At 56.9% G+C, this 25170-nt stretch overlaps 1 protein-coding gene across 2 annotated transcripts in view; it reads left to right on the top strand.

Annotated features, from left to right (window-relative positions):
• The window catches only part of EPHA8 (EPH receptor A8), a 28429-nt gene extending 4774 nt beyond the window's left edge, over window positions 1–23655 (top strand). Inside the window, exons 2-16 of one of the 2 annotated variants that reach the window (XM_031464307.2) lie at window positions 1048–1711; window positions 9049–9204; window positions 11292–11627; window positions 15021–15145; window positions 15221–15383; window positions 16690–16783; window positions 18019–18086; window positions 18913–19077; window positions 19292–19477; window positions 19758–19819; window positions 20349–20558; window positions 21323–21472; window positions 21566–21756; window positions 22020–22193; window positions 22342–23655. In XM_031464307.2, the coding sequence (XP_031320167.2) occupies window positions 1114–1711; window positions 9049–9204; window positions 11292–11627; window positions 15021–15145; window positions 15221–15383; window positions 16690–16783; window positions 18019–18086; window positions 18913–19077; window positions 19292–19477; window positions 19758–19819; window positions 20349–20558; window positions 21323–21472; window positions 21566–21756; window positions 22020–22193; window positions 22342–22456 (2793 nt within the window). In that variant the 5' untranslated portion in view covers window positions 1048–1113 and the 3' untranslated portion in view covers window positions 22457–23655. Of the gene's footprint in view, window positions 1–1047; window positions 1712–9048; window positions 9205–11291; window positions 11628–15020; window positions 15146–15220; window positions 15384–16689; window positions 16784–18018; window positions 18087–18912; window positions 19078–19291; window positions 19478–19757; window positions 19820–20348; window positions 20559–21322; window positions 21473–21565; window positions 21824–22019; window positions 22194–22341 lie in introns of those variants that run through there. The other variant, XM_064493945.1, reaches the window with a different exon arrangement.
• The last annotated feature ends 1515 nt before the right edge of the window (window positions 23656–25170 follow it).

Raw genomic sequence — 25170 nt, 5'->3', positions numbered from 1 at the left:
TTTTCACATGCTCTCCAACACTTGTTGTTTTCTATTATTTTGATCATAGCTAATGGGTGTGGAGTTGTACCTCACTGTGGTTTTGACTTGAATTTCCCTAATGCTTAGTGATGTTGAGCATCTTTCTATGTGCTGTTTAGCCACCTGTATGTCTTCTTTAGAGAAATGTCTATTCAAGTCCTTTGTCCATTTTTAAATAGCTCTGTTTGGTTCTTTGTTGTTGACTTGTAAGCATTCTTTATATATTCTGGCTATTAAACCTTGATCAAATATTTGATTTGCATATATTTTCTTCCATTCTGTGGGTTGCCTTTTCATTCTGTTGATAGTGTCAGTGATGGTCGCTGGTTTATTTCTGAATTAGTGATGCCTGGCCAGCACCTGCCACTGAAACAGTCACACTCAACTTTCCCGCATCCTGGTACTCCCTTGCGTGAGACCCAGGCCAGCCCGTGAGCCCCCAGCCTTAGGTTGAGGGCAGAGGGAACGTCAAGCACAGCAAGGCAGAGGGAGTCCATCCATCAGACAGTCATTCAGCAAGCACCAGTGCAGGGAGTGCTGCTGAAGGATTTGAGGTGGGCAAAGGCAAAGTTCAGGTTCATGCATTAGGAAGATCCTCTGGCAGCTGATAGGAAAACTGGACCAGTGGGCTCACTGATTTCCCCAAGCAAGTCCCCCCGCCCTGGGAGTAACCGCATAGAAACGAGGTCAGAGCTTTGTAGCTTTGGCATCATTTCAGGTCCTGACCCCATCACTTACTCGCTATGTGACCTCAGACACCAGGCTCTGTGTCTGAGCCCCTCTTTTCCTTATCTGTGAAAGGGTGGCAAATAACACTTCCCCCAAAGGATGTGACACCTGTGAGATTATGTCCGTAGGGTGCTTGGCATCTGGCGGCAACAGTCCGCTAGACGGTCCGCTCCTTAAGGCTGGAGAATGTCCCTCCCTCTTCCCCAGGATGCCCCCCACGCAGTGTGTGCAGCAGTTGGCAAGAGAGGGCCAGGTGCTGCCTCTCGTTTCATCTGGCTGTGCTCTCTCTGCCCACAGTGGGACTCCATCAACGAGGTGGACGAGTCCTTCCGGCCCATCCACACATACCAGGTGTGCAACGTCATGAGCCCCAACCAGAACAACTGGCTGCGCACCAGCTGGGTGCCCCGCGATGGCGCCCGGCGCGTCTACGCAGAGATCAAGTTCACCCTGCGGGACTGCAACAGCATGCCTGGCGTGCTGGGCACCTGCAAGGAGACCTTCAACCTCTACTATCTGGAGTCGGACCGCGACCTGGGTGCCAGCACGCAGGAGAGCCAATTCCTCAAAATCGACACTATCGCAGCCGACGAGAGCTTCACGGGCGCTGACCTGGGCGTGCGGCGCCTCAAGCTCAACACGGAGGTGCGCGGAGTGGGCCCCCTCAGCAAGCGCGGCTTCTATCTGGCCTTCCAGGACATCGGCGCCTGCCTTGCCATCCTGTCTCTCCGCATCTACTACAAGAAGTGCCCCACCATGGTGCGCAACCTGGCAGCCTTCTCGGAGGCAGTGACAGGGGCCGACTCATCCTCACTGGTGGAGGTGCGGGGCCAGTGCGTGAGGCACTCTGAGGAGCGGGACACGCCCAAGATGTACTGCAGCGCCGAGGGCGAGTGGCTGGTGCCCATTGGCAAGTGCGTGTGCAGCGCCGGCTACGAGGAGCAGCGGGATGCCTGTGTGGGTGAGCGCACCTCCGTGCGGCTGGGCCGATGGCTGGGCTTGGTCTGGGCAAGGCTGCTGGGGTGCAGGGGGCATGGTTGGCACAGTTAGCAGGTGACTGGGTGGTGCACACAGCACCTGGGAAGATAGGTGAACCTCCCGTGTTCCTGTGTCCCCAGGCCACCTGTGTGTGTATATATGTGTGTACTGGGAGGAGGGAGACACACCACAGCCAGGTGGACCCTCCGTGGGCATCGTGGAGAGGTACCTCTCCGGGCACTGGTGTGATTGGGGTACTACTGGGTACGGACCTGTGTTAGGGAACAATACTGTGTGTGACTTAACTTATGTCTGGCTTTATTCTAAGCACTTTTCACTCATTAATTCATTTAATCCCAAGTGAAATAGAAACTACTATTATCTTGGTTTTATAGATGAGGAGACTGAAGCACAGAGAGGCAAAGCAACTTGCCCAAGGTCACACATCCAGGAAGCTGCAGAGCTATGATTAGAACCTAGAAGTCGGGCTGCAGGGTCCAGGCTCAGAACCACTGAGCCTAACCTGTCAGGTGGGAGGGGTGGATTGGAACCAGGACTCAGAATGAACAAGTGTAATACAGGGCCAACGTGATGGTATGCGGGCAGGGGCACCCATTGAGGACTGTCTGGGCTGGATATGTCACTGGGGCCCCTGAAGCAGCCCGCCTGTGTTCAGCGGGAACTTATCTTGGGACCTGTGGGAGAGGACAACCAAGAGCTCTTGGGTCACGAAATAGCACCTTTTCCCATGGATGTATGGCTGGGGTTCCTGCATCAGAGACCAGCAGCAGGGGCCAGAGCCCAGGCCATGTGCGTGTGTGTGTGGTCAGCAGACCCCATGTGGGGGCCGTGCAGCCAGGCTTCCTGACAGTCTGGGAGCACTGGGAGAGCTGGTGTGCACAGACAGCTGGTGCCCCAGCTGTTACTGGTCTTGGCCTGGTTGCCTTCTGCCCTTACTTGGTCTCCCCAGGGGCTGGACATGTGGCAGCTCCACCACTCAGAGCACAGTGAAGCCTGCTGCTGGTACCACTGGTTCTCCTGGGGGAGGAAGATGTTCCTAGGCAGAGATCAGAGACAGGGCCTGAGCCCAGACAGCCTCAGTGAAGACTAGCGTGGGGCCCTGTCTACCACTAGGAACACCCTCTGAGCCCTCTGCTGCTACTCCACAGGACCCAGGACCACAGTCAGAAGGACCTCAGCTCTCTCAGCACCATCCCCCTGCCCTCGCCAGCAAGAAAGCCCCTTGGTGCTCACAGGACTGAGCCGGACACAGGCTGACAGTTTCAGGTGATGCGCAAGGTAGCTTTAGAGTCCAGCCTGGTCCATCTTGGGAGCTGTCTTGCCCTGATGTCTCCAGGACCAGAATCTTCTCTCCGGCCACCAGGCCATTCCTGCCCTTCTCCAGGGCTCTCTGATTTCCTTAAGAAATCTTTTTTCACACTGCCAACTGCTACGAGTCTTCACCTGTCCTGGACCCTAAACCCCAAAGCACTTTCTGTGATATTTGCTTGTTTCTGCATTTGTTCTATCCCCTGTGACCAAATTTTCAGGCTCCCCAGGCCTCTGGCCTCTCCCGGTTCCTTCACAGACATCCAGTCCTTCTCAACTTCCCTCTGGGTAATAATAACAAACATCTCTGTTGCCTTTACAGCTTGCAGGGGGATTTCTCGTATATCCATTCATTGGCTCATTGTAACAAGGCAGGTCTTACAGTTCCATTTTACAGATGGGGAAACTGAGGGTCAAGAAGTAGTATCCTGGTTAGGTCTTACAGCTGCTGAGAGGTGGAGCTGGGCCCTGAGTCAGGTCTGTCTGGCACTGGCTGAGCTGTGTGTAGACTTTTCACCTATTCCTGTCCCATCCCGACCACATTCCCCGCTAGAACTGGCTCCCAAAATTCCTTCATTCTGGTGGGGATAATAAAGCCCCTTAGGGACAATTTTCTGAGTGTTTTCCATATGCCTGGCACTTCAATGAGCACTCTGTACATATCATGTCAATTACTCATTCTGTTAAGCATTTACTGTGTCCCAGGCAATGAGAATGGAGGTACAGAGAGTCACTGCCTTCAGAGATTCATATAGTTTCTCATCCTTAAATTAGTCTGCTAAGCTAGGTATTATATCCCCATTTTACAGATGTGAAAAACTGAGTCCCCTCAACTTAAGTGGCAGAGTAGGGATCTGATCCCGGGTCATCTCACTCCAGAGCCCTGAACTGCTTCCTCTGTCCACGAAGCCCTCTGCAAACGAAGCCCTGCTTCCCCCTTCCCTGGGGTAACATTAAGACAGTTGGTAACCAGTACAGTATAAGCTGTAACAGTCGGGCAGGCCAGTCAGTGGTTACCTGCTCAAGGTCTGCTGCCCCGGCCCTAGGCTGAGCCAGCCAGCACAGGCAGGCCACCTGTTTGTCCATTGTGCACACTTGTCTGTGGGAGGGAGACTGGTCCTCCTGACTTCAGGGTCCTGGCCTCACTCAGAGGAGTCCTGCTCCAGCCTCCTTTTTTGTTGGAGATGGGAAGTGGAGTCCAGAGAGAGAATGCGTCTTGCCGAAGGAGCCGCAGCATGTCAAGGGCAGGACTGTCGGTGGAAACACCAAGGCCTGAGCAGTGGGACCTCCCCGGGGTCAGGCAGAGCCAGCCAAGGTCACTCTCATTTCCTGGCACTGCTGGCGCATTAATAAAAAATATAAAGACGTGACAAAGAGGGTTAGGGAATTGCAGCATATTTTGAATTTTACATTTAAGTTTCAGTATAACATAATTATGCCAGTTGCAAGATAATTACATGTTTTATAAAAAAATATTAATTCATAGTGCACTGCAGGCAGTGAGGTTTGGGGACGGGATGCCAGTTTTAAGTCGCAGGAGGTGAGACTTTTCTCAACCCTGTCAGTGGGCTTCTGTGATTGTCTGTTAACCTCCTTTGAAGAAGCACAAGTGCAAAACAGGCCCTCCCCTAACAGGAGGCCCAAGCCTGCGGCCCTGCCAGTGTCCCCCATCCCCACCCCCTCCTTGGTAGGTACCCTGAGAGTGCAGAAGATGGGGGCCGAGCAGGAGCTGGGCACAGACTGGGGGTGCCTTTCTTGGGCTACTTGAGATGTCCTCTCAAAGCTGAGGCCCTGTCCAACCTGAGCTGGACCTCCCGAGACCCGCTGGGCCCTGGCCGTCTCCATTGGGCAGTTCTCTCTGAGCAAATATGGCTGGGCAAGGGATTCCCGGCTTCCCCCGCCCGAGTGCCCTTCCACCTTCCTTCGAGTGACAGGAAAAGGATCCAGAGCGTGAGGCCTGGAGCAGCGGCCAGGCCCACAGCGACAGCTACCCTCCCGGTCTACCGGTTCCCAACTCTCTGGTCTCACCCTCACAGCTCCCTGAAGAGGTGGCTGGGCATCACTCGATTTTACAGAGAAGACAGTAAAGCCCAGGAGAGGGGACTAGCCGATCATGTGGCTTTTAGAAGCCTCGCTGAGACTGTGCTCAGGCCTCAGAGACCCACAGGAGACTGTCAGAGCCATTCGGAGCTAGTCCAGCTTGCCAGTGGGGAAATGGAGGCCCAGAGAGGGGAAGTGACTGGCCCAAGGGCACACAGCTAGGAGAGTTGATTGAATCCCAAATCTCCCAACCCCCTGACCAGAAAGCTCCCCACACTACACAGTTCCTGACCTAGTGAGCCACCCCCACACCTGGCTGCACCCCATCCCCAACAACTCCAGGGAGCGGAGGGACCTCTCAGAGCATCACTCGACGGAGCAGCCACCCGAGTCTCAAGTCCCGGTTGCCATCCTTTCTGTCACCTGGATGCGGAATACAAACCACCCTCTGCGGCCCTAATCATCTTTCTATAAATATCAGAGCTTCTCATTTCGGAGGGGCAGCATGAACAACGAGCTCTTTTGCCTTCCTGACTGTGTTTAAAATCTGATTTAGAATTAATTTCCTTTGGTCGTCCACCGGCGGACACCTTATTTGTCAAATCTCAAGCTCCTTGTGAGGGAGAGGAGAGAGGTGGCTGGGGCCTCCGGCAGCTGCCAGCCCGACAGGCAGCCTGGGCAAGGTGCCCTCGGCAGGGGCAGGAGCCCCTCCTGGCCCACGGCCGACACCGGGCACCGCGGACTCCGGAAGCACCCTGGGTCGACGGGCAGGGCCAGGCCCCAGCCCAGAGCCACTCCATCTGTCTCGGCCATTCATTCCCGGCTCTGCCTCCAGGTCTCCGGGCTCCCCGAGGCCTGGTGATTAGTATTCTTATTAAAGATTATTTTATTTTCATTGAGCGGATTAATCTAGCCTTGACACTTCATAGCCATGTGGGTATTAGCCGAGCATGTGAGAAGCGCCCACCAGTGAGCAGCAGAATGGCGGAGCCATCTCTAAGCCGAGGCCGGGTGTTGAGAGGCTGGTGGGGGAAAGGCCCTGGCTCCAGAGGCTCCCTGCTTGGGTGTGCATCCGGCTCAGAGGGGAACCTCCCTGAGCCTGTTTCCTATCTGCCAAACAGATGTATCCATGCCGACTACATAGATTGGTAATAACAAGTGCCAGGCATTGTGCTGGCATGAATTCATGTGTACTCACTCATGTCATCCTCACCGCAGCCCCTGGAGGTGGAAACTATTATTATTCCCATTTTACAGATGAAGGCACTGAGGCCCAGCAACTTACCCAATATCAGCTTAGGGGAAGGGGTTGGACAGGGAAAGGAACCCAGGCAGCCTGTTCCCAAGTTTCTGCTCTTAACTGGTAAGGACTCGATGAACTTGGTGAATGGTCAGGGACCCAAAAAAAATGAAAACTGTCGTGCTGTTGCTTCTTTAATGCCATGCATCTCACCAAGATGTCACTGCATGTGTACTGGTCTACCCCTTGCTGCTCTGAAATCTCCTTGAATGCAGAACTAGTTCTTCTGTATCTCCGGTGCATAGTGGAAGCTCAGTAAATTTGGGTGAAGGAATACATGAGGGGCAGAGTAAGCAAATGGTTCCTGAGATGTTACTTGATGTGGATCTGATAACTACAACGAGGAAGACTGTCATTCAGTTCAACAGGCTCAGCAAATATTTGCTGATGAAGTGTAAAGCCTGCTTCCTCTGCTGGCTTCCTGGGCTCAGAAGGAAGCTCTTAGGCTGTGTCCCAGGACTGGACCTCCCAGAGGGGCTTCCAAGAGGAGGAGGTGAGATCACAGTGTGTCAGCTGGGAGCCCCCACATCTCTGAGCACCCAGGCTCTAGCCAGGCCTGAGCCCTCTTGGGGTCTCCCCAGGGGGTAGGGAAGATGTCTCAAAACTGAGGCACATCCTCCTGGACTCCTCAGCCTGTCAGCCCCTTCTGGCTCCACGGCCTCTGAGTCCGGGAAGCAGCTCAGGGGCCTCATCATTTCTCCTGATTTCAGGTCTTCTCTCAAGTTTGTAGAATTTTACAAATTAATCTGATTTTAGCTATTGTAATAAAAAGATACTATCAAAATAAATGCCATGATACTTTTGCAAATGAAGCTCCTCTCAAGCACTGAGTTTTCCAGAATGGGACTTAGCGGAGAGAGAGCCCAGTGAGTTTCCTGGTGGTCCATGTTGCAGAGCAGTTCAGTTCCACCGGTGGAGCTGGGAGCCACCTTGCTGGGTGGCATTTGGTCCTCTTGATCTCCTGGGGTCTTTCTCTGCCCAAAACAGATAATGGCAGGATTAGCTCACTTTGAAAACTCCCACCAGTATTGCCAACTTCTGCCTTGGGCCAGACAGTAGAAACTTTGAGATGAATAAGACGGCCCTGCCCTGTTCACAAGGATCTACCCACAAGGAGAGCCAGGCACATAGATGAAAAAGTACAGCCATAGTGTTGCAGGTGGTGAGACTGAGCAGAGGCTGCAGAAACAGGGAGGGGAGTGGTTGCTCCTGTGTGTGTGTGTGTGTGTGTGTGTGTGTGTGTGTGTTGTGTATACGTGTGGAGGTGTGGAGAACTCCAGAAAGTCTTCATCAAAGAGACAGTTAGAATGAATCTTGAAAGAACTTGACAGTGTGACAAAGGAAAAAAGTTATCCTAGGAAGAAGTCACAGTATATGCAAAGGTCCTGAGGCAGGAAACAACCCCCTGGGTGGGGGGAATGTCTGGTCCTTTAGTTTGGCTTGAAGGAGAGGGAGTGAGAGGTGGCAGTGAAAGAGGCTTGGGGAGTCTTTGAATGCCAGGCTTATTGTTGAGGCCATGGGGAGCCTGTGCAGATTTAGGCTGGCCATGTCATTTTGGAGAATCCTTCAACCTACAGCATCTCCACTCTCTGCATGGCTGACTCGTTCTTAGCCTTTAGGCCACAGCTCAAATACCTTTCTGGGGAAGGTGGATCCTCCCACCTTTTACCCTTTGCCACATTCTCTGCTTTTTGCCTTCTGGAAATGATCACAGCCTTGTTTACTGTGTCTACCCCTGCCCCCTTGAAAAATGCCAGCTTCCTGAGGGCAGAGACCATGGGGACCTTATTCATGGCTGTGTCTCCAGTGCCCAGATCAGAGCCGGGCACAGAGCAGGTGCTCGTAGATACTGGCTGAATGAATGCCGACCTAGCCGGCAGTGGGGCTGGAGAGGCAGGGCTGGAGGCCGGGTTTGGAGGCAGCTGTGGTCATGCAGGGGAGAGGTGTGTGTGGCAGGAGAGACGCTCAGATGCGAGACAAGTCAGTCCCAGCCGCAGTGACAGTGATGTGGGGTCTGGGAGGGTCAAGGGCCTGTGATTCCTGGACCGTCAGCATTGTTCGAGGAGCTTGTACCACACAGATTCCCAGGCCCCGCCTCCGCTCTTCTAACTCAGTGGTGGCTATAGGGCCACGATCTGCATTTTTATAAGGATGGTTCCACTGCTGCCTGTGTCTGAGAACCACTGGTCTCAACACACATGTCTCTTTTCCAGTGACATTCCCACCCACACCCTTGCCCTGTCTGGCTTTCACGTTCCACCCAAATCACATCCCTGGGGGTTTGGCCCCCTTGTATTCTTAGTCTTGACCCTCGCCCCTGAGGCTGGTGTCGTGATCAAGGAGGGGCCGTTGGAGGCAAGGCCAGGGGGATTTGGAACGGCTCCTCCCTCAGCCAACTTTGGGGCTGCGACTCAGGTATCAGGGCCCAGCCTCAGCTCTGCCCCAGACTTGCTGTGCATCCCTGTGGAAGTCACAGGCCCTCTCTGTACTTCAGTCCCTCCATCTGTGACGGGGGAGGAACAGGTGATGACGAAGGTCTGCACCTGTCCCTTGGGGGACACTCCAGGAAGCCCTGGGTCAGAGCGAGGGGGTCCCTGAGGCCCGTCAGGGTCGCCTGGCTGGCTCACCTGAAGCCGCCTTCTCCTCCACAGCCTGTGAGCTGGGCTTCTACAAGTCGGCCCCCGGGGACCAGCTCTGCGCCCGCTGCCCTCCACACAGCCACTCTGCAGCCCCTGCTGCCCAGACCTGCCGTTGTGACCTCAGCTACTACCGCGCAGCCCTGGACCCACCGTCTGCAGCCTGCACCCGTGAGTACCAGCCCATGACCCCGGAACCTTGGAAACTGGACCAGGACCCCATGCTCGGTCCCACAGGCCCCAGGGAGCCAGGTCTCTGTGGATGAGGCAGAGACAGGTGGCTCTCTTGGGCCAGGGGCCAGTCTGGGGCGAGGGGTCACTCTGACCCCTCAACAATCTCTGGGCTCCCAACCTCTTGTCGTAGGTCACCTGCCATCTCTTCAGGAAAATCTTTCCTTTCCTTCCTTGGTCTCTCCTCTTTGCTCCAGAGGGCAGACGAGACCTGGACTCAGCTCTTCCCAGCACCGCGTGGCTTTGGTCATCTTCTGACCCAGTGGTGATGCCAGCATCCTGGGGACTGGGGTGGGCGAGCCAGGGTGGTATCAGAGGAACCCCCTATCACCATCATCCTTGATAAACTGGTAGTTGCTGCTGAATGCTGGGAGCTGCTTTAGTGTGTGTAGGTGTGTGCATGATTGTGTATAGGGAGTGTGTGTGGCTGCTGAGTTTGTGGTTCTCTGTGTGCCCTGGGAGGCCTACAGCGATCATGACTGTGTGTCCATCAGTCACTGCTCCTACAGAAGATGCCTGCATAGTGTTTATATGCCTGCGTGTGAGTGTTTAAGTGCTTGTGCCCATATATGCAAAGTGTTCTTAGAGGGATGTGTGCACACGTGTGTGTGTACATCTGGGTACCTGTAGTGGACTCCTAAGTCCCCATGGAGCTTGTACGAGCATGTCTTGTGAGCTCAGCGTGTGCGCACCTGGCCCTACAAGGGAGGCGTATGCCTGGAGAGGGTGCAATAGCGTGTGCGTGTGCCCTATACCTGAGGGGACTCTGAGGGACTCTGGTGCCGGGCCTGCAGGGCTGCGTGACTGTCTTGGCGTTCTGCTGATGCGGCTCCTCCATTGCTTTCCCTCCCCTGGCCTGAAGGGGCCTCTCACACTCCCATCCCAGCTGGGGAGGAGTGGCAGCCAGCTCAGCCCACCCTGTTCACCAGCCCTGAGCTCTTGGGGTGGCCGATTTTTCCCTAGAATTTACCCCAACCTGATCTCCATCTCCCCCTCCCCCAACCTCCATCACCACCCAGCCCCAGACTCCCTGCACATGGCAGGTGAGGGCCCACGTCACACACACACACACACACACACACACACACCCACCCACCCCTTCCCTCTCTCCTTCCCTCTGCAGTTCCGCCCAGACCCATGAGTGTGCCCCAGGTGGGGCCTGCTGGGGCAGAAAGGATGGCTGAGGGGCACAGGGACTGCTGTGGGCTCCCCAGGCTGGGTGAGCCCAGCTCTGGGTCGTGGACACTTGTCCTCAGTTGGCTGGATTCCAGTTTCTTTCCAAATTCACAACCAGTGCCCTCCAGTTCTAGGAATGTTAAGACTGTAAAAGGCTGGGCTTTTAGTATTCCATATCCTTCAGAGTCTACGGTTCTCTGTGATTCTGAGATTCTCCAATTCTGTTTTCTTAAGATCTAAGATTCCCTGCTTGGGATTCTGAGAGTTGGAATTCTGAGCCTCAGGGGTCTCCATCATCCCCCATGCCCTCCTGGCTCAAATCCCCACCCCCGGAATGTTACCCCAGCTCCCAGCCCACAGCCCCGCCCCTCTCTCCAGTGTCCTTGTGCTGCCCAGACTGGGGCTCCCATCCGTGGGGGAGGGGGCCGCTTGGCGTGCAGGGCTCTGCTTTTCCCCACCACAGTGTTCGGAGTCATTTACAGTAAATCCAGCCAGGGTGTTAGAGTGGAGTGTGGGATGCAGATGACTGGGCATCTCACACCCAGGGTGGCTGCTGTGGGCAGTCCCTCCCCAGCTCTGGATGAAAATTTTGTGAAGCACAAACCAAGGGGTCTCTGCATGGGGAGCAGGGTGGTTTCTGTGCCCAGCCCTGACACCGTGGTCCTGGTCTGATGGCAGAGAAACTGCCTCTGCCCTCGGGGAGCTTCCGGAGGATGCAGTGGGTGTGACCTTATCCTTAGGGAGCCCCAAACATTATGGGGGAACCACAGCCCTTCCCTGATCTGATGGAAGGAGACTAGACCAGCCCAAATAAGTATCCTCCATCCCTTCTGTCATTCTGTGTCCCTCAGGGCCACCCTCGGCACCAGTGAATCTGATCTCCAGTGTGAATGGAACATCTGTGACCCTGGAGTGGGCCCCTCCGCTGGACCATGGCGGCCGCAGTGACATCACCTACAACGCTGTGTGCCGCCGCTGCCCCTGGGCCTTGGGTCACTGCGAGACATGCGGGAGCAGCACCCGCTTCGTGCCCCAGCAGACCAGCCTGGTGCAGGCCAGCCTGCTGGTAGCCAACCTGTTGGCCCACATGAACTATTCCTTCTGGATAGAAGCCGTCAACGGCGTGTCTGACCTGAGTCCCGAGCCCCGCCGGGCCGCCGTGGTCAACATCACCACGAACCAGGCAGGTAGGCGGAGACACCCGTCCTCAGCTTCCTGGCCCCTCACCCTCCCCGGCATCAGAGTATGGATTTGCTGTGGCCTTTGGGCAAGTGCCTGCCTCTCAGGGCCCTGCCTCCTCACCAGGACTCGGAGCTCAGGGCTCTTCTCACCCTTAGAAGAGTGGTACATGTCCCGTAAGTGGGAGGAATCCAAAGAGCACAGAGGCAGGCTAGCGTGGCCATCCTAGGCCTGGGTTCTGGAACTTTCTCTGCCTCTGTTTCCTCCCTGGTGCAATAAAAATAATCATACCTGCTCGGTTATTGTCACAAGGCTTAAATGAAGGAAATGGAAATGCTTAGCCCGGCACCTGGCCCGTGGTCTGTGCTCAATAAATGTCATTAAAGAATAAAATCACCCTGATTATCATTTTCCAGAACAGCTGCCACTGCTGCCCCGGGATGGATTTGGTCTCACTGGTTTGGACAACAGCCATTTATCTCTCTGTTTCTAGTCAGTTGTTGGGCTGAATTTAGCCCCTTTCTCTCCAAATTCCAGTGGGTCCTGCCTGTCAAGTGGCAGCCTGACCCCAGAGCCCACGGCAGCAGCTTCCCCGTTAAAGCCCCCAGGCGTGTGCCTTGTGGCTCTTTCCCATCCCCACCCCAACCCCCGTCTCCTCCCAACACCACACAGGCCTGGCCCCGAGACTCTGTTCCCTCCATGTCACAGAGGAGGGAACTGAGGCACAGAGCCACCCAGGGTCAACGCATAGAAGTGGCAGAGTCAGGATTCGAACCCAGGTCTGTCTCACTCCCCAGTGAGAGAGGCTTCCCAACCCTGAACCCAGGGCACCCCATCCCTGACGGCCAGGGCTTCAACCTCGCAAGTGACCCTCATTCCACCAGCATCTGTGGTGCACCCGTGAGATGCCGGGCTGTCTGCTCGGTGCTGGCGACACAGCGAGGAGTAGGCCCACGTGTGCGGTGCCAGGCCCTGCCCCTGCCCGCGTGTCTCTGGGGCGGCGGAGGCAGGTGGCCGGCTGGTGGGGGGTGGAGGGGGGCGGAGAACCTGCAGCGTTCACACTGCTCAGCGTGCCCCATCATTATAAACAACAGCCTCCCGGGAGCCCACGAGCCCTTCCAGCCACTGGACCACTTCTCTTCACGTGGAAGCTTCCTGAAAGAGCTGTCTCGCTCACACATCTGCATCCTCTCCTCTGTGGATCTCTTCAGGCACCTCCAGGCGGGTGCCTTTCCCCACCTGTCCCCAGAAATGCAGCTCACAGTGGGCACTGCTGCCCCTGTTCTTCTCCTGCTTGGGACACTTTTCTCTTGCCTTCCACACCCCGGCCCACCCCCCATTTTCCATCCACCTGTCTGGCCTGTCCTTCTCCATCTTTCCAACCCTCCTCTCTACACAAACTTCCAACAGCTGGAGGACCCCAGACTGGTCCAGGACCCTCCTCTCTTTCCTACTCACCCAGCTCCATCTTTTCTCAGTAACCTTATCAGGGCCCACGGCTTTGAATCCCACCCCCCATTCTGATGTCCCCCAAGTGTGACACCAGCACAGGCCTCTGCCCTGAGGTCCAGCTGCCCACACCCATCTCCACTCCGGTGTGTTTTAGACAAACAGCAGCCCCCAACCCGCCCCTCCCTGGCCCCCATCTCAGGACATGGCAGCACTGTTCGTGGGGTTACCCCAGCCCCAGCCCCAGTCGTCATCCTTGGCTGCCCCTCCCTCTGCCACATCCACCTGCCAGCCAGTCCCCCTGGGTCTCCCTTCAGCGTGACCCTCTCCACCCTCGGACCACCCCCAACACCCACTCACACTCCGCCTGTCTTAGCTCAGGCTTCTGTAACAAAATACCACAGACTGGGGCTTACCCCTCAGACATTTATTTCTCTCAGTTCTGGAGGCCTGAAGTGCAAGATCAGGGTACTGGCCAATTTGGCTCCTGGTGAGAACCTCTTCCTGGCTCATAGACAGCTACCTTCTTGCTGTGTCCACAAAGCAGAGAGAGAGAGAACTTCCTGGTGTCTCTTCTTAGAAAGGCTGTAATGCCATCACGAGGGCCCCCATCTAGACCTGATTATGTCCCAAAGGCTCCATCTACCCTTCTCTACACCACCTCCTCCCCGGGGCCCTCTCTGGTGCCTATTTCCCTCCTGCCTCTGAGCCCCAGTCTCCCTCTGTGTCTCCCGCTCATGCAGCACCTTTTGCCTTGAGAATTCTTTGGTTTTTAAGAGGCACCCATGTTTCCTGGCACTGGTGTGTGTTCCTCACGTTCAGTGGTCTTCTCTGACCTCACCTCAGCCTGGCAGCTGGTGCTCACTGGCTTCACCTTCTGCATGGGGAACCTGCCCGGGGCCGGTAACGGTCCCAGCTGACTTGTAACTCCAGACCTGATTCCCAGGTGGGTGGGGTCTCCCCTGTACCACACCCTTCAACTTAACTCTGGAGTTGCTTCTTAATTTTTCAAGTCAACCTTATCCAGCAACATTTATTGGGCACCTACTGTGTGCAGTCTCTGCCTCTGGGAGCTCCCAGGTGTGCCAGGGAGACAGGATACCCAGTTGTGAGGCCAGAGCTAGCCAGTGGGGCAGGTGGGGGACGCAGGAGGTATAGCAGAGGGGGAAGAGGAGGCCTGCGGGCTGGAGAGGACAGGGAGGACAGGGTTGTAGCTTCGTGGGTACTTCCTTCATTTTGGCTGCGGCTGATCTATATCTGACACTTCCCAGCCGACTCACCTCAGGGGTGATTGCACTGAATGCAGGAGGGAGGGTGGGAATGGGTGGATAAGGGAGTGAGTAACGTAGCGAGGGTGACCTGGTGTGACGGTGAGAATGCTTGAGCTCGAATGGGCTGCGGGTTGAGTATCCAGAGCTGCCCAGTCATACCATCCAAATGCAGGCAGTGAGGGTGCTGGTTCCCTTGATTCTTCCCCTCCCTTCTCCTTTGCTTCCTCCTTCCTTGAGCATTGCTGAGAGCCTCCCCACACCGGGCCCTGGGCGGGGGGCGGGCGAAGTGGAGACTGAGACATCAGGTGAGGGGGCCCCAGGGTGGACAAGAGCGGCTGCTTGATGGGGCTGGCGGGGTCCACGTGCTTTGAGTGGATGAGCTTGTCCAGAGGGGAGGAGGCAGTGAAGGCTGGGGTGGTCAGGCTTCATCTGGGTCAAGCCAGCCCCAGCATCCCAGACTGGAACCAGGCTGTGCCGACCCCAGGTGACTGACCAGGATGGTGGCCAGTGATTTGCCAGGAGGAGTGGAGGGTACTGGCTCTCCTGGACCAGTGGCAGGACAGTTTGCAAGGTGAGGAAGGCTCCAGCCAGGATCCCTAGGCAGGGCCTGGGGAAGGGACGGACACAGGCCAGTCCCCATTGTCACCCATTCACCCTGTTGATCTGACCTCCCTCCTCTAGCCCCGTCCCAGGTGGTGGTGATCCGCCAGGAGCGGGCAGGGCAGACCAGCGTCTCGCTGCTGTGGCAGGAGCCGGAGCAGCCCAATGGCATCATCCTGGAGTACGAGGTCAAGTACTACGAGAAGGTACCCGCGGAGAGGGGAGGAAGAGGGCGGGAGCCAGGCCGAGGACCCTTGGCTGACCACCTCTCCCCTGGGCAGGACAAGGAGATGCAGAGCTACTCCACCCTCAAGGCTGTCACCACCAGGGCCACCGTCTCGGGCCTCAAACCGGGCACCCGCTACGTGTTCCAGGTCCGAGCCCGCACCTCGGCAGGCTGCGGCCGCTTCAGCCAGGCCATGGAGGTGGAGACCGGGAAACCCCGTGAGTGCAAGGAGCAGGGAGGGTGAGGGAGCTGGGCCAGGGGCTGGAGCTGGGGCCAGGGCCTTGGTGGGCAGAGTGGGGAACTAGTACCCAGCATTTTGACAGGTGAGAAAACTGAGGCTCAGAGAAGGAAAATTACCAGCCTGAGGCAACAGAGCTCCTAACAGCCTATCAACCACTATTTTTCCCTGAACATCACTGGGACCTGCAGGCATCATGATGCCCTCTGCTAGCATAATAACCTTATAATGCTCCCAGAGACCCTCCAGTGAGTGGGCCATATCCACATCCCCATTTTACAGGCGAGGAAAACGAGGGTCAGTGCAGTAAGGCAGATTGCCCGAGGTCCCCCAGCAAAGCAAGACTTGAACCTGGTCAGTCTGGGGACAAATTCTGCACCCCTTCCCCAGTATCATCCTGCCCCCAGCCTCCAGAACTGTGGTTCTCACAACGTAGTCCAGGACCAGCAGCAGCCACAGCTCCTGGGAGCTGTTGGAAATGCGGATTCTCAGGCCCCGCCCGAGACCTTCTGAACCAAAAACCCTGGGGCTGGGGGCCCAGAAATTTTGGTTTGATCAAACCCTCAGGGTGATTCTGAGACACATTCACTCTTAGGAATTGCTGCCCCCATCTCCAGCCAGTCGGGATCTCCTGCAGTACTCGGCACCCCCCAGGGAGTGGTGCTGGGATAGGAGGGTCTGAGGCTGTGTTGCTGCCCTTCCTCACCTGGCACCCCCTGGGCACTCGTGTGTCTCAAGTGCTCTTAGATCTGATACCACAATGGAACTGCCCAGATAGGAATCCTGCCCCGATCCATCCCATTTACTGTGTGTTCCTTGAGTAACTGAGTAAGTTCCTTGAGTTCTCTGGGCCTCATTTTTTCATTTGAAAACTAACACTAACACTGGGATCTCTCTGGAAAGGGATGTGGAGTAACTGACTGGAAGGTACGGCTCTTAGGATGTTCAGCTTTGTCACTGTTACAATAACAGGCAGAACAGGCATTTTGGGGCTCATGTTACAGGTGAGAAAACTGAGACTCTGACAAGTCTAGTGACTCTGCGCAGGTCACCCCGCGCCAGGGAGTAGTAGCACCAGGCAGGGGAGCCAGGAAGCATGGGGCAGCAGGGTCTTGAAGGGGAAGCTTATAGAAGGGAGGGCAGTGGCAGAGGGGGGAGTGGGCTGTGTCCTCACTCTGGGCTGGCTCACGGCTGAGGAGGCAGCGCACCAGCCCCAGGAAGGCTGCCAGACCTCCGGGTCCGAGGCCAGGGCTGAGAGGCTGGGCTGCCACCCTGTTTCCCCGCAGGGCCCCGCTACGACACCCGGACCATCGTCTGGATCTGCCTGACACTCATCACTGGCCTGGTGGTGCTTCTGCTCCTGCTCATCTGCAAGAAGAGGTAGGTGGTCCTGGCCCCCAGCCCCTCCCCTGAAGCACGGTGTCGCCCACCTGCCCCCAGCCCCACCGAGCCCCGTGCCCGGGGCTGGGCTCACTTACACATATACCCGCTCTTCTCTCCTGCTTCTTGGAACACTTTTTTCTTGCCTTCCACACTCCGGCCCACCCCCCATTTTCCATCCACCTGTCTGGCCTGTCCTTCTCCTTCTTTCCAGCCCCTCCTCTCTACACAAACTTCCAACAGCTGGAGGACCCCAGGCTCGTCCCAGACCCTCCTCTTTCCTACTCACCCAGCTCCATCTTTTCTCAGTGACCTTATCAGGGCCCACGGCTTTGAATTCCCCCCTCATGCTGATGTCCCCCAAGTGTGTCACCAGCATAGGCCTCTTCCCTGAGGTCCAGCTGCCCACACCCATCTCCATGTGGAGCTGTGGTTTAGACAAACAGCAGCCCCTAACCTGCCCCTCCCTGGCCCCCATCTCAGGATGTGGCAGCACCGTTCATGGAGTTACTCGAGCCCCAGACCCAGTCATCATCCTTGGCTCCCCCTCCCTCTGCCACATCCACCCACCAGCCAGTCTCGCTGGGTCTCCCTTCAACATGACCCCCTCTACCTCATTCAATCCTAATGACACTGCAGTGACCTAGAGACTCTGACCTCATTTTGCAGGAGAGTAAATTGGGGATTAGAGAGGTTAGGCCGCTTCGGCTAAACACATGTCAAAACTGGGACAGGAACCCAGGTCTGTTAAAATTAAAGATCGTTCTCTTAGCCCCTCTCCCCCTCCCACTCCATTCCAGAGGAATGCGCTCATTGTGGGCTTAGGATCCTACTCAACGAGAGGATTGGAAGGATCAGCGATAGATGGAGAAACAGAGGCCAAGGGAAGGGAAGGGGCTTGCCAGGGTCACATGGTGGGGTTGGCGTCAGAAGCCTCATCTCGCAACCCCTCCACCAGGGGTGCTTTCATGTATAATGGGGCAGGTGATGCCATAGACTATGCTGTGAGGGCCGAGAGGATTAGACTTTGCAAATTGTACAATGTTTGTAAATGTCAAGGGTGTCACAGTTCAGCTGGGTTGAGAGCCTGAGGCGGCGACACCCCCCTGCAGGAACAGGGCAGGGGCTGGGGTGGCAGGAGCTGACCTGAAAGGGGAGGGGGGTGGAAGCAAGGAGTTTGGATGCGTCCCCACGCGGGGTCTGGGCTGAGGCCAGGGACGGTCCGCCCTCCACAGGCACTGCGGCTACAGCAAGGCCTTCCAGCACTCGGACGAGGAGAAGATGCACTATCAGAACGGGCAGGGTGAGTGCCAGGGCCCGGGGATCTAGACACGATAAAAAAGAGGTCTAGGTGGGAACTAGTGCTGGCCTGGGGGTGCCCCGGTGGGAAGGGGAAAGATACCCACAGAAAAGACTACAGCCCCAGACACAGACAGCAGAGTGTCACAGAGACCCAAGACCCTAGAGGCACAGTGCTGTTCACCTTTCTTGGGTTTGCAGAGGATGCTGGAGACCCTTTGCCTAGGGAAATGCACAGATTCATGCACTCACACAATTTCACATACAATTTCAGGGGGTCCTATACTCTTGGACAAGAATCCTTGCTACAGATAACTTTTCCAGGACTTTGCAGAGGCCCCAGAAAATGGCAAATATGGGGATGCATACCTCAGCACCCAACTTCTGTGCCCATGGTAGACTTTAGAATCATTCATGGTAATGATTCCCACAGAGCCTGAATGCAGCCTCAGAATCCTTCTTAACACAGTTTTCTAGAGAACCACTTTCCATCAATCTAATGGCACTGTGATGAAACCTTTTTTGGTCACATTCCTACCCTAGAACAGTTTAGAAGGTTCTTAAGGACCCTAAAAGTGACTGCAGAAAATGACAGACATGCTCAGAACTGACTGGAAACCCCAAAGTTCCCTGGAGAGCTCAGAGCTACTCCACAGAGACCCTACTTTCACTTGGCAAGCACTTATTGGGCACATACTGTTTGCCACCACATCCTGAGCTTCCCAGAGACACTCCTCGCCCCACCCCCAGACCCGTCCCAGGCCCAGGGAATGCTGGGAGAGAACACCCTCGTGGACCCCACTGATGGTCCGTCTCTCCTGACCCCTCAGCACCTCCACCCGTCTTCCTGCCCCTGCATCATCCTCCAGGGAAGATCCCAGAGCCCCAGTTCTACGCAGAACCCCACACCTATGAGGAGCCAGGCCGGGCGGGCCGCGGTTTCACCCGAGAGATCGAGGCCTCCAGGATCCACATCGAGAAAATCATCGGCTCTGGTGAGCCTTGGGGGTTGTGAGTGTGGGGACATCATGGGGGATGCTCCAGCAGCAGTGGGGTGCCCAGGGCAGAGGGAGAAGGGAGCCCCGCTGCCTGGCATGGCCAGGCTGTGGGGTCACATGGGTGTGTGAAGCCAGGAGAGCACGGGAGTCCAGGGTGAGGACAGGAAGGTCCCACCACCCACCCTCTGCCTGCCCAATTTGGGGTCCACAGGAGAGTCCGGGGAAGTCTGCTACGGGCGGCTGCGGGTGCCAGGGCAGCAGGACGTGCCCGTGGCCATCAAGGCCCTCAAAGCCGGCTACACGGAGAGGCAGCGGCGAGACTTCCTGAGTGAGGCGTCCATCATGGGTCAGTTTGACCACCCCAACATCATCCGCCTTGAAGGTGTCGTCACCCGTGGTAGGTGCGAGGAGAGAGCAGCCTTACCCCACAGGGTCCCTCCTGCTCGGATCAGGGCTCTAGGTCCACCCCCAGACCACCCTGCCCTGTTCCTGTCCTCTTGGCTCAGGTCCCAGATGACTTGACAAGGAAGGAGGCCCAGAGCCTGGGACCCCAGTGAGAACCCTGGGTTCCCTGGGGCCCTCGGTGCTGATCTGACTCCTGGTAGCTCGTGGTGGGAGGGCCTGTTCCAGCCCTGATCCCCCCACCAAGAGCCACCCCCTCCCTGTCGCCTTCCCAGGCCGCCTGGCAATGATCGTGACCGAGTACATGGAGAACGGCTCTCTGGACGCCTTCCTGAGGGTGCGTGCCCCTCCCACCTTCCACATGGGCCAGGGGAGGGAAGTTCAGTCTGGGTGTTGGGAGATAGTGAGGCCTCCAGGCACCCCCTCCTCCCCAGAGCTTGGACCCAACAGACCTGGGGAAGAAGGCGCCAGGTATAGGGTGGGGTCTTAAGGGTCAGCCCATCAAACTGCCTCTCACCCCCCCATCACGTGTAAGTCCCTCTGCTGCACAGGTCCTGCTGCCCAGCACACAGGCTGAGGATGCCTCTGCAGGGACCCAAGGCCCCACCCGGCTGGGAGGCATGGGTGGGGGGATGGGGGGTGGAAACCCTGCCGTTTATTTGCTGGGTGCTCTCAGGCACTGGGCCAAAGGTCTCTGGGCCTGCAAAATGGATAACCAGTCATTGCACCCCACCTGCCTCTCAGGGTTGCTATGAGTGTAAATGAAACGTGAGAAAAAACCTTAAACAGTAACATGCTTCCTAAGCAGTGAGGCACTTTGCGCGCTGCAGAGAGCCTTCCTAAGCCCAAGCCACGTCCCTCTGCAGACTCACGACGGGCAGTTCACCATCATGCAGCTGGTGGGCATGCTCAGAGGAGTGGGCGCCGGCATGCGCTACCTCTCAGACCTGGGCTATGTCCACCGCGACCTGGCCGCCCGCAACGTCCTGGTTGATGGCAACCTGGTCTGCAAGGTGTCTGACTTCGGGCTCTCACGGGTGCTGGAGGACGACCCCGACGCCGCCTACACCACCACGGTGCGTAGCCCACACCCCTTTCCAGCAGGCCCAGGAGAGAGCCCTCCCGAGTGTCATTAGGAAAGCTGGAAATTTTAGGATTGCCTTCAACTTGGGGCGAGTCCTGTCTCTTTTCTGCACCTCAGTCTGCCCCTCTGGGAAGTGGGAGCAAGCTTTCCTGCCTTTGCTCTGTCACAAACTGGCTTGGGGAGACACCAGGGCTGGTCCCCAGTGTCACTCCCTCACTGAGAGATTTGGGGAGAGTTGGTGTCTCTTTAAATCACATGTCCATTCTACATCTGTCTCTAAAGTTCGGCTAAAATCTAGTATTTTCAAAATGTGCTCCATGGGGATTTGGGCTTCTCTACAGGTGCCTTAGGAGCTGCCTCAAAGACAGAGGGCTGAGTGGCTCCTGCCTCAACCCCTGCCTCAGTCAGACCCTTCCCTTAGAATCTCACCCACTGAGCCTCCGAGTAAGATTTCACTTAAACAAAGGATTTTGTGGCCAAAAAAGTACGGGGCCGGGGAGGGGATTGGAAGACTTCTAGACCACGTTCTCTGAGATTCATCCCTTGTTCAGGCATCGATACTTAACTGAGCACCCAGTGCCAGGCCCTCCACCTGCCGTCTTTTGTTCAGTCTCCACAACAACTCCGTGTGCAGGTCCCCCCATCTGAACAGGTGCCCTTGGAAGGTGGAGGTTGTGTCTCCCCAGCCGGCCCACGCATTTCCCAGCCCCAACCCATGTCTTCAGCTCCCTCTCAACACTCGTGTGTCTGTCGCAGGGAGGGAAGATTCCCATCCGCTGGACCGCCCCCGAAGCCATCGCCTTCCGGACCTTCTCCTCCGCCAGCGACGTGTGGAGTTTTGGAGTGGTCATGTGGGAGGTGCTGGCCTACGGGGAGAGGCCCTACTGGAACATGACCAACCGGGACGTGAGTGCCGGACCCTGGCTGGGCAGAGGCGGCTGGGGCCTCAGAGGGAGGCACCGCTCCAGCCTGGCGCCGTGTCTCCCCCTCCTCCCCCAGGTCATCAGCTCTGTGGAGGAGGGGTACCGCCTGCCTGCGCCCATGGGCTGCCCCCACGCCCTGCACCAGCTCATGCTTGACTGTTGGCACAAGGACCGGGCCCAGCGGCCTCGCTTCTCCCAGATTGTCAGCGTCCTGGATGCGCTGATCCGTAGCCCTGAGAGTCTCAGGGCCACAGCCACTGTTAACAGGTGCCTGGCACCCACCCCAGCTCCACTCAAGCCCAGCTGCCCTCCGGCATTGCCCCAGACTTAGTCCAGGCCTTGGGATGGCTCTGCCCTGACCTGAGGACCAGACCCAACTTGGGCCCCTGCCCTCTGTTCAACCCTCTCCTTCTAAGCCTGGAGTTTAACCCCTCAGACCCCTTGCCCACTGCCAAGCCTGGATGGAGGCTGAGGGTGGCTAGTGCCAGTTTCCCCTGGCAGGCCACTTACCAAAGGCCCCTGTGCCTTAGGTGCCCACCCCCTGCCTTTGCCCGGAGCTGCTTTGACCTCCGTGGGGGCGGGGGTGGCAGCGGGGGCCTCACCGTGGGGGACTGGCTGGACTCCATCCGCATGGGCCGCTACCGGGACCACTTCGCTGCCGGGGGGTACTCCTCGCTGGGCATGGTGCTACATATGAACGCTCAGTAAGTGGTGGACCCCTGGGGGTGGGCGCAGGGGGAGAGGGCAGGGGCCAGAGGCAGAGCCGCTAAGGATGGCAGCTCCAGGGATAGGTGTGTCCCTGTCTCCATGGTCCCACCCTGCCTGCCAGGTCAGCACCGCCTTCCTTCACAGGGATGTGCGTGCCCTGGGCATCACCCTCATGGGCCACCAGAAGAAAATCCTGGGCAGCATCCAGACCATGAGGGCCCAGCTGACCAGCACCCAGGGAGCCCGCCGGCATCTCTGAGCGAACCCAGCCAGCCCGGGTCATGCCCGCCATCATGGACTTGCAGGGTTGGCCGCTTCAGGCCTTTGTCCCTCCTCCTTGGCTGCCTTCCTCTCGGGTACCAGGGAGGCCGAGGACTCCGCTGCCAGACCTGGAGTTATCCCGGGTCGGGCCACCTGGGCAGAGACGTTTGGTGCCCAGCACGGCAGGGACCCCTGCCCCCAGGACAGAGGGCCTTCTCTTTCCCAGAGGCTGGGGCCTCAATGGGCCCAACAGAGATGTCGCTCACCTGCCTCCATCTGCGTGTGTGTGCACGTGTGCGTGTGTGCGTGTGTGCACTCACATGCTCTAGGGGTGTGTTCTCACGAGGTCACGGGAGCCCTTGTGAGCAGGTGTGATCATGTGTGTGTGTGTGCCCGCCTGTCAGGTCCCAGCATGGATGTGTGCAGGTTATGGTGCACATGCTTATTTGTTAAGGCTGGGGGCGCATGGGTGTGACCAGGGACAGCATGTCATGAATGAGGATGTGTGTCACAAGCATGAGGGTGCGTGAGCAAGAACTCGGTGTGACACTACCCATCAAATGTGGGCTCAGCTCCCAGTACCCGCAGGGTCGAGGTGAGGCTCACATCCACCTCCCCCACGCCTGGAGGCTGGAGCCAGGGGCTACTTCCGAACCGCACCAGCACCAGGCCCACCTTGGTCTCCTCCCGGGTGAGCCCACCCCGGCTCTATCTCAGGTCTGAGCTCTCCCTCTAGCTGGTAGGAGGGCCACCTGCATCCTCCACCTGGCTCCAACTACTGCTTCAACAGGAAAACAGGGTTCCCGGCCACCCTTCTGGCCACCTTCTGTGTAGGCGTCATCACATGAGATGCCCTCAGCTGAACTTGGCTCCCTGGCCAGGGGCCAGGGGCCACCAACTTTCCTCCAGTCTCTGATGCCCCTCCACGGAAGTCCCTCTGCCAACCTCACTGCCCAGCCCTGGCCTGCCCCCCAGCCCCCTGCCTAGGATCAGGGACCATAAGATCCTAGCTTTTCAGCCCTGAGTCCATCCCTCCTGCACCTTCTGGGCAAAGGGAGTGTGCCTTGTCCAAGGGCACATGGCAGCCAAGTTTCAGAGCTAAGCCTCCTCCCAGGGCGCTCTCCCAACATCCTCCCACGTAGACGGCTATGGGTGGGAGAAGGTTTGGGAAGCCCCCCACCCCAAGACTGCCCCTCCCCTCTACGGCCCACCAGGGTATGTAAATATCTTTTTTTCTACCATGTCAGAAAACTTTTTCCTCACTCCTGACAATGCAAAAATGGTCTTCAAAGCACATAAAAAGCACCCAGGGTGAGAAAGCCCCATCCCAGGGGAAGCTGGCAGGGCCCAAGGAACCCCAGTGGGCAGGATGCCAGGTGACCCCTACCGGCCCCAAGGGAGGGGCCAGCCCAGCCCCCACCCCCTGCCCTGCCCTCCCTGTAGCCAGCACAGCTGTTGCGCGGAGCCACCAGCACTGAGCCCCCTCTCCCTCCTGCAATAATTCGGGGAGCCTCAGCCCCGCCCAGGTGCCGCGGCCAGCTCTCTACACCTCTATATATTATATTACTATATAGCCGAGCTGTTCTTCCTTCCTATGGAAGTTGGAAACATGGTCAGAACACGATCCAGGGAGGACCCTGTCTCCTCCCAGCCCCACCCCACTCTCACCCAGTTCCTGGCCTCTGGATTCTCACAGCTGGGGGGATGCAGTGGGCCTGGCAGTTGGGAAAGTGTGACCCCTGTCCCCACTGTGAGGTGCCCCTCAGGGTCCCAGGGATCTGCCTTTCTGTGGTCTCCATCCTGAATCTTGAACTTGCCCACAATGAGAATAAATTCTGCCTCATCTTTGCCTGTGTCCCCCATTTTTTTCCATCCCTACAACCTTGACCTCCCCTGCTAAGGAAGGAGCAATTTTATGCTGTGTACCTGTTGTATATAACCCATACTTTTTTCTCTCTTTGGTCTTCTCATCTATCCTAGGAGGTAGGATTCATTTTATGCAAGGGGAGGCTGAGTTGTATAGAAGTCAATTTGCCTAAAGTCAATTTTGTGGAGTGGGGGGATCTGACTAAAAACCCAGGTTTGTCCAACTCCAAAGCCCATGCTCTACTAGGAAGAACCCCCATAGGCCCCCAATTCGCTCTTCTATGAGGTGCAGGTGGTGCTTAGCACTGGAACTCAATCCCTTGTAGCTGGGCATTGACCTTGCTTAGAGCTCTCTTGGGGAAGAAGGACACCCCTGGAGGAGGAATGACATCTCATGGGGACAAATTCCATGGGAACAAGGGGTCTACGGAGAGGCCTGGGTACAATGGGGCAGAGAAGGGAGGAAGGATGCAAGCAGCTTCCATAGTTACTTCAGGGGCTGAGGATCCACCTCGGCTCCCGGAGAGAGGGGGACAGCAGCAGGAGACAGGGTGGTGGCATCAGAGGCTGAGCAGCACCTACTGTGTCCATTTGAGTCAATGGCTCAGACATTTGGGGAAGATACCCCTGGGGTCTTCTTTGAACAAGAAATGATTCCCAGAAGCACCTCTAGCTGGAAAGTTCTTCACTCCTACCCCTCCCTCAAACTGGGGAAGGGGAACAAGGAGAAAACACATCAAGTGTGTTTCCTACAATCTCACTAATAATCATGCTCAGAGAGGTCAACGTCCCAAGTGGCAGAACCATCATATAAGGTAGAGCTGCCTGATTTCAAGCCAGGCGTGT

Source organism: Camelus dromedarius, chromosome 14 (genome assembly GCF_036321535.1).
Source record: "Camelus dromedarius isolate mCamDro1 chromosome 14, mCamDro1.pat, whole genome shotgun sequence".
Taxonomy (NCBI): Eukaryota; Metazoa; Chordata; class Mammalia; order Artiodactyla; family Camelidae; genus Camelus; species Camelus dromedarius.
Note: the sequence above shows the minus strand (reverse complement) of the source record. Positions and strands in the feature narration are given on the sequence as shown.